The sequence below is a fragment of the Aulonocara stuartgranti genome (genome assembly GCF_965226115.1).
Source record: "Aulonocara stuartgranti genome assembly, chromosome: 13".
Taxonomy (NCBI): Eukaryota; Metazoa; Chordata; class Actinopteri; order Cichliformes; family Cichlidae; genus Aulonocara; species Aulonocara stuartgranti.
In genome coordinates, this window is record NC_138949.1 from 33,081,974 (window position 1) to 33,094,479 (window position 12,506).

At 42.6% G+C, this 12,506-nt stretch overlaps 1 protein-coding gene across 1 annotated transcript; it reads right to left on the reverse strand.

Annotated features, from left to right (window-relative positions):
• Positions 1–6,715: 6,715 nt before the first annotated feature.
• Positions 6,716–10,055, reverse strand: LOC309720174 (D(1)-like dopamine receptor). The gene has a single exon (XM_082556820.1). It carries the CDS (start codon positions 9,995–9,997, stop codon positions 8,516–8,518), a length of 1,482 nt encoding a protein of 493 aa, XP_082412946.1. The 5' UTR covers positions 9,998–10,055; the 3' UTR covers positions 6,716–8,515.
• Between the last annotated feature and the right edge of the window lie 2,451 nt (positions 10,056–12,506).

Consider the following 12,506-nt stretch of genomic DNA (forward strand, 5'->3'; position numbering starts at 1 on the left):
TGGCACGTAGATGGTAGAAACATCAACCAGGATATCCTGGACATTCAGATAAAAGAGGCAATGATGGGGAGAACAAGGGCTGCACATTAACTCAGCTGAAAAGACAGAATTCAAGTCATGTTTATTGGACAAGTACAGAAACACTGAAACTGTGAATGCAGCAGGAAGAGTCGATTCACCCACACAGTGAAGGTTAAATGCACGGGGACAGATTTTCTCCACATAAATCGGTCACTATTTCAATTCCTGAGAGAAAGTTTAGTTTTCTAATGAAGACATTAACATAACAGCCAAGTGTGGAGGACACAGACACTACATTTGCATGCAGAGCACCAACCTCAACATTTATTATCTGGACAGTCTGAATGCAGGCTGCATTTTAACACCACAGGGCCTGTATTCATAAAGCTTCCCAGTGCACGGCCCAATAAATTATGGCATTTTCTAAGAAATTCCTCCATAAAATTAAAACTAAATCCTGGTTAAGATAAAAGTCTTTCACCAAGTGTCCTTAGCCCTTTGGCTCTAAGGTGACAAAGACTTTGGGATATATTTCCCATTATCTGTGTCTGTGTCAGGCCTTGTTGTCACTTCGTGTTTCCTTGTGTGTCTTTTATTGTCTTACTTCCTGTTTTATTTTTCCACCCAGTCGGTGTGTGCTCCCATCTCTTCCTCTGGCCTCTCCCAGAGTTCTGGTTCAGTGCAATAAAGTTTAGTAAAGTTTGCTCTTGCTTCCTTGATCCAAACTCTCATTTTGGGTCTTCTGTTGGTGCAGGAATAAAGTTCATAGTCTCTCATTAGCGAGTGCGCTCACATCAGCATCATTATTTCACCCATAACGGTTGGAATAAAAGTGATACAACAAAAAGAAATTTGGCAACTGTAAAAACACAAACTGTGCAGCAGTGATGACTTGAATCTGTCGAACCTTTCATCAGGAGACAGTTCACACTAACAAATTAGTACTTTCACAGCCTCATACTGTGACGCACGTTATGACAAAGGGGCATTCATGGACACAGAGGCCTTCCCCGGTGCTGTTCAGAATGAAAGCTGAGATATTTTTCCCCTTTGGCATAGAAACTATCAAAATTACCAGCAGGGCGGCCCGTGCACAAAGTATTCGCAGGTTGTATAACAGAAAAAAACTAATTTTTTTAGGGTTTCCTTCTCTATTTATTTATTTGCGCTGATGCAAATGTATAATGACATGTGAGCTTCTGCAGCAGCTGATGCTGTCTAAATGATGTCAAGTCTGTGTGTTATTGTCAGTTTAAAAGCACACATGCAACACAGAACAGCTTGTTCTATTATCTAATGTGTACAATGAAAAGTGAGCAATCATGCCGTGAGCCACACCCAGCCTTCAAAATAAAGGTTGACACCTGTGTTTGGCGCTGATTTAAAAAAAAAATCTATATTTTTTCTGCAACTGATAGTGAATAAATCACTGGAGTGTCAAGTCCTGTGACTCGTGTATGCATGTGACGATACTTCTTCTTCTAATGACTCATTTGATAAAGACTCAGTTGGGTAAGAAAACTGTTCTGTGTTTCTTTAACACACACTTCACTGATAAAGAGAGAGAGTACTTGTAATTGACAGTAAGTAAATTCCATAATTAGCAGTTTCATTGTCCGTGTGCTCCTGATCCAAGAGGATGTGGTCACACCTTTGGGATCAAATACGTCTCCTCACTGAGGTGAAGCTAAAGTCCCTTCATGCTCAGTGCTGACAACCTCCTAGACCTGTAAGCTGGAGCTCTTTTAAAACCTTTACTTACACCATACAGGGATGTCAGACTCCAGTCCTGGAGGGCCAGTGTGCTGAAACTTTTCCATGTGTCCCTGCTGCAACACACCTGAATAAAATTAGCAGGCCGACCCCTTGCAATTGACCTACTAATCTTATCCAGGTGTGTTGCAGCAGGGAAATGTTGAAAGGTTTCAGGACGCTCGAGGACGGGAGTTTGTCACCTGTGCCACAGAGCAGCGGTCCCCAACCCCCGGGCCTCGGACCGGTATCGGGCCGCGAGAGTTGAGGCTCAGGTGTGAAATGTATGGTTTTCAGGGTTTTTATCGGTTTTATCGTTAACTCTGTTTTCCTGGGTCTTTTCACGTGTGTTATGAATAAATCTTCTTTTTTTCGGTACCTGTACTAGTTTGATTTTGTTGTATTTATCCGCGACACCTTAAAGGCCGGTCCTTGAAAATATTGTTGGGCATAAACCGGTCCGTGGCGCAAAAAAGGTTGGAGACCGCTGCCATAGAGTGTAAGATGGAGCTTCCAGCGCCACGCTGCATTCCTCGTGATGACCAACAGGGGGTGGCAACTCTGACTTCCTGTTGCATAGACGATATTAGGGAGATGGCTCTAAAAGCACTCACTCTGTGACTTCAATAAACATTTTCCTGCAAACTTATGGGCTTCATCTGCAGTTAGTTTTGTTTAATAACAAATTATATTAATTTTGTGGTTTATTGTAACATCAGAGTAATACCGGAGGCTCACAGTTCCTGCTGTCTCTCAGTGATTTCTTCTATCCAAAAACCTGAGCAGCACAGCAACAAGTAGCTGACAAATGTATAAAAGATTATAAGTAAAAAAGGAGAGAAGAGTACATCAGACATTAAAATTCTTCAGTAATTCATTAAATATATGAAACAGACTACATGGGAAGAGCTCCTTTAGGGAGTGAAGGTGGTCAGTGTGCATTAGTTGCTTTACGTTGCATCAACTTTTGCGTTACGCGCTGTAAATGAGCGGCTCCATTAAACATTGGTGCATGCTGCATCATAGAGGAGTACGACCACTTCGACCAGTCTCACAGCAAAATGTGAAACTGTCGCAAAAAGCAATTAGTTCTTGTTCACAGACGCACATTGTTCCTGTTTGTCATCACAGTCAGAACGAGTGTGAAACGGACGTGTTTCAACAAGAATTATTTGTTGTCTTTGAAACTTTGAAAGAACGGCAGTCTTTGTATTTTAAACCAAAGCAGGATGTTTTTCTAAAAGCACTTTTATTAGGACGGCTTTCAGTTCTGTGAGCTGCTTGAATTGCGTGTTTCTGCTGTAAGTGATGCAATGATTCACAGCACTCACTACCCTTCCTGCTCTTCCTGGGCAGAGATGAGTGTACAGCTTAGAGGGAACATTGCTGTGGGGAGCAATGTTCCCTCTAAGCTGCGCGCGTGCGTAATTGCGCACTGCAGGCACGGTCTCTGCGCACAGAAAAGCTGCATTGCGCACAAAAGAAAAATCTAACCTGAATTGAAATTAAAATGAATACTTTAACAATTCTGTTCTGCAGTGTTAGTCAGTGAGTGACTGGCTGCTCCCGTATGGGATCAGAACGATGCCACCTTATCCCATAGTCCAGCCAATGATGGGATTCACATTCGTATATACGCAGCTAATCAAAGTGGTTGAAAGGCTATGACAGCGTCCTTATGTGCCCACACCGGTGTTTTAGCAAAGCGGTTGATGCGGAGTGAAGCCACGTTAATGACAACGTGTACAACCATTGGAGATGTGAGCAGGACAGACGGAACAATTGACGGAAACAGTGTGGACTTTATACCAGTTTTTAAATTGTGTTGATCGGTCACGTAAAACCAGAGTTATGATAAAATATCTGCAGTGTTTGGTTTCCTTCCTGAATACTGTCGTTGTTTATATTTACTGCAGGAAGAAACGGTGAAAACGGCGTTTTATAAGGAAAACGCTCGAAATCACTCCGCCTGTGAGCAAAGACAGCCCCCCCTCCAGCCTTTCCTATTGGTGGAAAAATGTACCATGTGGACCAATCAAAACATGATATGGCAACATGGCATTTAGATGTTTAGGGAGGGGGAAGTTTTAGGAGTGACGGTGTGTTTGAGATGTGAGAGATTTGCGACGTTTAACACAAATCTTGTGTAGTTAGTGTGTAGTTAGTGTGTAGTGTTGTCAATAGTTTTGTTGTGTGTGTCAGAACAATGAGGCGACTGCTGAGTGTTACAGGTGTTACAGCAGTGACACATCTGCTGCTGTCAGGCCTGCAGGTATCAGGCTGTTGTTCTCCTTCATCTCATAGTGGACAGAAGTTATTTTTTGGAGCGGCACAAATAATTTGTGTGGCATCAGATTTGATGCAGAACAGCTGATTGTTCTGTAAATACTTTGAAATGTTTGTTTAAAAAAAACGCCTTGGCTGCATTTTTAGGTAAACAGCTGCAAAAAACTTTGATACTTTTTTGAAGAAGTAACTATATAATTAATTTCCCAGCATTGGTCATTATTTACTGTATTTTGCAGACAGAGAGTTACAGACTCTCTCCCAGACTCAGACTCATCATACAAGTCAGAGCTTTATTGGAGTTCAGGTTATTTTTCCTTCCAATAGTGTTAACATGCTACAGGTCATGAACAAGATTTTTTTTCTAAATTTTCATTGTAAGTGGGCTAAAGCAGTTAATTAAATGTAGTCTAACATAAATGCTGTAATTTGATTATTTTAGTAAACCATGTAACTTGGATGGATTCGACGCTGGCGTGACCACAGTGCACACGTCTGCTGTTGCTCACAGTGGTCCAAGTGTCCGCTCAGGGAGTTTGTGTGCTCGCTCAGACACATGAAAGATTAGAGGGAACATTGGTGGGGAGCGGAGATTTGTGTCCAGAAACAAGAATGAAAGCATTTCATGTTGAATATTTCACAAACTGCTGTGAGACCGTTGGACAGACACTGTGCTCTAATACTGCAGTCATATATCCACTTTGTTATTGTCCTGTTCAAGTGCTCACCATTTACCAAATCAGCCAGTCACCTGCCAGCAACAGTGCAATTAAGCATCAGGATGGAGAGGGAAGCTGATTTAACTGATGGTGCTTGATGATGTCAGACGTGCTGGTCCAGTTTACTCACACAACCATCTGAAATATCGTTGAGTGTTATTTGTGACAATGTTTCGTGAATAAAAAAAGTATTGTTAATGGAGCCGTTCACACCAACTGCGTACTTTCACAGGATGAATTACATTCTTGTTTTGTTTTTTTGTTTTTTCAGACCTAGCTTAATTTTCTTATTGGGGGGGTCGGATGAACTGAGAATCCCCATTTCTTCTTTTTCTTGTTTAAAAACATCAGGACCACCTCATCACCTTTTTTTTTTTTTAGGACCAACGTTTTCTGAATTTCTTAGTGTTTTTATTGTTTTCATCGTTGTGCATTTCCTATTTTACTTTGTTTGGCGCTACCTTAACTGGTTTCAGCTGTTCCTCGTTCCCCACCTTTTTCCTCTTCTCCACAGTTTCCAGATCTCAGTCCTTTGCAGCAGCAGGTTTAATGATATCGAGCAGCTTTGGCCGTTTTTAAAGTATCTTTCAAATAAAAGTGGCATACATGCAAGTGCACCAAAACACCACACAGAGAGCACAAGTGCCACAGTCTTTCTGTTTTATGCCTGCCAGGATTTCAAAGTTCATTAACATTTCATGGTGTCAGTCTGCACTCATTAAAGATGCCGGGATGCTGTGATGATCCTATGAAATAAATTCTTAAATCACAATCTCCTTCTATCACCTGCTCCACAAACAGCAGAGTCTACACTGCTGGAGACTCCTCTGTATCCTGCTAAACTAAACACCAATCAGTTTATTACTCAAACTCTGCGGGGAGGTCTGAGATCAGTTAAAAGTGTTGACGTGCTGCAGAGCTCTTGAGCTCAGCCCACACCCGAAACGAGCGCTCTGCTCTCGTTTCCTCCCTCATGAAACATCTCGATGATGCACTGAACAGCTGACCCTGCAGGACACACCTGTGAGGTTCAGAGTGCCGTCCCCTCAGTGGCCCCTGGAGCCTCCACTCTGTTTCAACTCCACCACTGAGTGAAGATGAAAGGAGAGAGCAGAGGTAGACTGCAGAGAGAGAGGAAGGAGCGTCGACCAACGGGAGGAAAACTCAGACTCTGCCGTCGCTCCGTGTTCGTTTGTATTTGTATCGTCATCGCATCCTCGCTGTCTTCTGACTGTTGGGTTTTCTGTGTATCATTGTACCGTCTTTACTTGAGACGAATGTGGTTGGGCGCTATATCAATAAAATAAAATAAAAGTATTTTGTTTTTCTTGTTTGGAAAAAAAATCTCATTTCTACTTTTTTACTTTTTGTCAAAAATGTCATGTTTCTAAGAATAGCTGAAAACAGCATAATGTATCTGTAGGGGGGGGGAGACAGGTAACCTGACTCCCTCACTAACATCCTGTCAGGCCCCCCCACCATCCTCCCTGATCCTCAATGACTGCCATCAAGTTTCTTTCTGCTGTGAAGATTCAGTACAGCAGCTTTGACTTTCACTCAGTTAAACCTCTTCTGCATTTATTCGTCTCTCTGATGGTTTACAGTGCATTTAAAACCTCAACGAAGCAACAGAGTAGCCATCGTACTGTTTAGATATTTAAATGTTGCTTTCACATTAAGTCCCTGTTAATACCATATTCTCAAACAACCGGTGCGTCTTGCGGATTACGGATGAATGGCAAATATCATCGCACTTATGATGATGCTTTAAATGTCATTTTATGGATGAACGTCAGAGTCAGGGTCAGGTTTCATAACCTCAACCCTTAATTCTGTTTTAACACACAAACACCGGTTGCCTCTACGTGTCTCTAAAGCACTTCCACATCACTAACAGTTCTCTCCTAGTATACAAAAAGTTGGGATGCTGTGGAAAATGTACATAAAAACAGAATACAATGATTTGCAAATGTCACAAACCCATTTATTCACAAAAAACGAGTCAAATGATTGAACTGAGTCTTAATGAACATATGAGACTGTTTTGAATTTGATGGTATCAACACGTCTCTAAAAGTTTGGGCTGGTCCATGTTTCCTCTGTAACATCTGCCTGTGAGCTGAGGACAGCAGCTGCTGGACTTCCAGAGGACTGTTGTCCGGTTCTGGACTGATGCCCAGCAGTCCGGACTCCTCTTTGTCCCATTTTTGGTTTCAGGATGCTCCAGATGTTCTCAGCTGGCTCAGCACTCAGACTCTTCTACTCCGAAGCCAAAGAGCCATCGGATCACAGGCATCCAGTCCGGGTTTCCAGCCTCGTCTCATGCACACAGATGCTTCTCCAGACTAGTTTATGATTTAATATTTTCTGAGTTTTTTTACAATTTTATTTTGATGAATATTATTCTGAAATTGTTTCACAATTTATAAATCAAGATGCTCTTTTTATGCCCAATCATGTTGCTGACCTGCTGCCAATTAACCTGATTTGTACAACATGTTTCTCCAGCTGTTTATTTTTTGCACCGCCTGCTTCTCCAGCCTTGTTGCTCCCATCATGGATGTTTTGAGGCATGTTGCTGCCATCGACTTCAAACTGTCTACGCTTAAACATCTGATATGTTTTCTGTGTTCTACTGTGAATAAATATGGGTTTAAACGATTGTGTCTGCACTGGGTTTGCACAGGCTTTTTGTCAGGAGGTCACATTTCCACACACATACATTTGTTTCTATTTAAACAACCTAAAGAAAACATGAAAAAACAAACAAAATACAAAATACAGCAGCAAACAGGATGTTAAAAATATATAAATTAGGATGCTGGCATTTAAGAGTAGCTTGAGTTTCCCGCCTGTTATTTAATATCAGGCTCGATAGATCCAGCCAACGCTGGAGGGCCTCGAACCTGCGTTCTTTCTAAAGGCCAGCGGGAAAAAGAAATTGGGTCATATTTAACACGATGGGAAAATGGCTCCCCTTCTCACTTGATAAATGACTTCAGTGAAAACTTATCTGATGAGTTTATGGTCTCAATTCCTAGTTTTACATCTTACTGGACATAAAATGTTTATTTTTATAAATTATGGTCCCATAAAAAGTTAAATGGACAGTAAAGCAGGGGTATGATTTAGGGCGCATCTACTTAGTGCGTACACTGCTGTGATTTGGGAATCACAGAGTGCTCAGTTCCTCGCACTAAGAAAAAGTGCATTACAGCTCTGTTTTTCTTTTTTTATATTTATCTACGTGAAACAGGGCATTTTCGTCTCAGCAGTTGATCCCTGCTGAAAATGTTATAGTGAGAAAGCAGATCGTCACGCCTGGTTAGCATGTCAGAAACGCTCAGTTTGAGGCTTCAGAACTGGACTTTACAAACCAGCAGGTGATGTCACTGGACTCTCATTTAAAGAGTTTAAATGAGAAGGAAGTTTTAGTGCAATTTTAATGACTTGTTCAGGCGCAACTATTGAGTTGTTAATGGGACATTCGTCTGGAGAGACCTCAGAGCTCCAGATATCAGCCATCAGACTTGTCAAGACAAAGTTTTTTCAAGCACCATCTGTCCCTTCGTGACGGGCTATAATAGGATGAACGTGGAGATTATACATTCTTTGTGCTCAGTGGTGATTTTAGCCAGTTTCAGATCAATAACCCAAATTATGAAGTTCTAAAGTCCACAACTTTAAATGAATCAAGAGCACACATCATGGAGGAATGTCCAAACATTGTGTCTGTCCTATCCGTCCTGGTGGACTTGTCCTGGTATCAGAGCATCACTCTCCAGCCCTGGAGCTGAGGTGAACGGTGTGATTGTTTCCAAGGAAATCTCTGGGTCTTCCTCATACTGGATGGTTGCGGGAAGCAGCAGCAGTCTGTTGTGGCTCGGAGAACCGTTGGAGATGATCGACTCCTCGTCAAAATGTGCGCTCATGTCCTCCAGGTGGTCCGAGCTGACGTTAATGTTGCGGGGATGCTGCTGCGGCTGAGCGGGGACCAGCGCCTCCTTGTGGAGGGTGGTGTCATGGTGGTAGGAAACCAGTTCGTTGCTTAAGTTCACCGCCTCCACCGCGTTGTTCGAGCAGACTCGGCCGCAGCCCAGGATGCTGGCGAAAGCTCGGCGGAAGTCTGCGTTGAACGCGTAGATGACCGGGTTGAGGGACGAGTTGGCCCAGCCGAACCAGACGAAGACGGTGAAGGTGGTGTCGCTGACGCACGGCGGGTCGCAGAAGGGGACGGTGCAGTTGAGGACAAAGAAGGGCAGCCAACAAAACACGAACACGCCCATGATGATTGAAAGCGTCTTCAGGACTTTGGTTTCCTTCTTGAACGAGGACTTCAGCGAGGCCTCGTCGCCGGGCCGCTGCACCTGCTGCTGGTTCCTGTTCACGCCGTGGCCTTGGTGCTGCGCCTGCTCTGCCGCCCGCTCCAAAGACATGATCCGACGGATCTGGGTCTGAGCGATTCGGTAGATCCGGGTGTAGGTGGCGATCATGATCACCACTGGGATGTAAAAGCTGATAAAGGAGGAGGAGATGGCGTAGGTCTTGTTCAGGTTGGCCACACAACTCTGGGCGGCGACGTCGCTCGAGTTGAAGCTGCTCAAGTTTGTGAAGTTCTTTCCGCTGGCGGCCATTATCGCCGCCATCTCCTCCATCGCCACCTCCCGCTCCTCCTCCCCGGCCCGGTGCCAGTTGAGCTGCACGGGGATGAAGGAGATCAGAATGGACAGCGTCCACGCCACCCCTATCATGACAAACGCCACGCGATGAGTCATTTTCCGCTCGTACTTGAAGGGGCTGGAGATGGCCCAGTAGCGGTCCACGCTGATGATGCACAGGTTGAGGATGGACGCTGTGGAGCACATGATGTCAAAGGCGATCCAGACGTCACAAAAGCGTCCAAACAGCCACGTGTTGGTCACCTCAGTGATGGCCTCCCACGGCATCACGAGCACGGCCACGAACAGGTCGGACACGGCCAGAGAGATGACGAAGAAGTTGGTGACTTTGGAGCGCAGGTGGCGGAACTTTATCACGGCTGCGCACACGAGCGTGTTCCCGAGCAACGTGGACACGATGAGCAGGAAGAGCACGCAGGCGACGAGGACGCGCAGTCCGCCGATCCCTCCGCCGTCCTCTTCCCCGTCCTCGTCCTCCTCCGTCCCGTCCAGCTCTGACAGAACTCGAGTGAAATTACTCCACACGGTAAAGTTCTCCATCACGCAAAGTGACAGAGCGCATTAATATCCGCGAGGAAAGCCGTTTGTCCTCCGTGCAGCTGATCCACTGAACATCCTTCGAAGGAAAAAATAAAACATAAAATAAATATATATATAAATAAAACACTTTCCTTTGATTTTTTGTAAGATCCGCGTCAAGAAGAAAACAGAAAAAAGGTTCCGTGAATAAATCCTCAGAATTAAATGCTAATAATAATAATAATAATAATAATAATAATAAAGATAAATGATGGGGGATCAGCAGCAGCGGTGGCTCGGATGATTCCTCCTCGGGGGGGGGAAGAACTCTCTGCCTCCTCGGTCTTCAGCCCCGGTGTGACTCACAGTGGACTCACCTCTCTGTGTGACGCGCTCACACTCAGTCAGGTGGAAGCGATGCGGGGCTCGTTACCTCCTCAGCGTGTGTAATAGATTACTCTCCTCCATTCCTGCTGGAACGAATCGCGGAGAGGAGCTCCGAGAACTCCCGAGCTTATCAGGGAGAATTAAACAGCTAATTAAAAATCAAAGATCAATATTACAGTAACAGAGCAAAATCAAATCTGTCACACCTGAAATACATTTAACTTTTTTAATATAAGGGATTCAATTAAACGTATTATAGCTTGTAAGTATCCTCCTTATGCTTTATGCCTCATTATGTTGCCTAATAGGAAAAAAGCAGCAGTCCAGGTTCTTCATATAAGACCAAGAATGCAATCGGTTGTCAAAGTAATGGCGGGTTTGGTGTAATATATCAAAATGATTCAATGCATTTTAATGAGGTCCACAAGTAGCAACATTCAGTGTTTTAGAAAATCTGTCTGCATTTAAAAACAAATGTTGTACTTTCATTCATTTCAAATCAATTTTCTACAAATAAAAGTAAATTTTAAGGACAAATCTGACAAATGTGTATCTCATTTTCATGTTAAGTTTTAGCTTAAAGTGCTGCACTGCAATCAGAATGCTTCTACGGGTTTAAATTAATAAACAGTACTGTAAACAACAAAACTAATTTAAGCAAAAATAAAGGAAAATACACTAAAAGTGTTGTTACACTCTGGTTACAGACATTGCAGTAAAACTACAGTAAATGAGACTGCAGTAGAAATACCTTAAAAGATATTACAGCAATTCCCTAAAAATGGAAAATACAGCAAAGGGACCATACAGGAAAATTCCAGTAATGCTGTTAATAAAAATGGCATCATCATGAAATAAAACAGCATTTCAAAATGTCCAGACAATAAAAATGATTAAGAGGGAATCGTTTTTATTCAGGCTCCTCCTCATCGCTTCCTCCTCTTCCTCTTTACCCCTGAACTTGTGTGTGTGAAGTGAGCCGTGAACTCAACATTTAAGAGACATAAATGTATCATTTCTATATAAATGAAAAGGCTGAGCAAACCTGCACACACTTCTGAACTCCTCCTAAAAATGCAGAAACTTAAAATATAAAGATCATATCTGGTGTGAAATATTCATACAGCGTATTCCAGGTTTGATGATTGAGGGTGAAGGTTTGGCACCACAGTGACAGTCAACACATAACGAAGGACACGTTTTCACCGGAAGGTTAATCAAACCCAGCAAAACAGTCTGAGATCACCGGCAGCTCCTTTTCTCAGCGAATCAACAGTTTTGAATGTCTCCCAGCAGCAGTTCTTCTCATTCAGCGAGCCGACACTGATGAAGCAGTTTAATGCGTCACACTGTTTAATACCAGCCAAAGTATTTCACATAAAATTTGTTTGTGACTTTTTAATTTCACTACAACAGAAACTTACTTTAGTGCAGCTCAAAATGCTTCAGCTGTGAATAAAATGTAAAATAAGCAAGAAAATCATTTAAACATGCTGAGCTGCTTAGAATGAAAAGACTAAATAATAATAATAAAACTAAACAAATATTAACAAAAGCCTGTAAGTACACAAGCAGTGTCTCATATAATGAAATGCTGGGTAAAGTCAATGAAAAACACAAAACAAAGTCAAATAAAATAACTTATAAGTACAATAACAATAAACTATTCTTTCTTTTTCCCCACAGTGAAGGTGTTCCTGCTTCAGCCAAGAAAATGAAAGACGACTTACACCAACAGTGTGTGTCACCTTCCTAAAGACAAATTAATATAAGATGTTGGGGATTCATTTCTTTAAAGCACGTAGAAACTTTTGGTTAAACACAATAAACTTCAAACAAATAGCTTCAATTAGATTTTTAGGGTCTAGAATTACTTAACTTTCAACTCAGGCTCCATGACTGTGGTGCTAAAGTCATATTCTCGGGTCTGATTATTCTCAGTGAAATTAACTCAGAAAAGATATAATTAATGCCATCTGCTGTTTCCACTGCAGACGATTCAATTCAATTTTACTTGTGTAAAGCACAAATGTGACCACAAGAGGGCACCACCTGCCCGCTTTTGTGACTCAAATAAAAACACAAAGAAGTTTATTTTGAGAGTTCACAATCATTCATGTTTGGGACATTCACAGTTAGTATG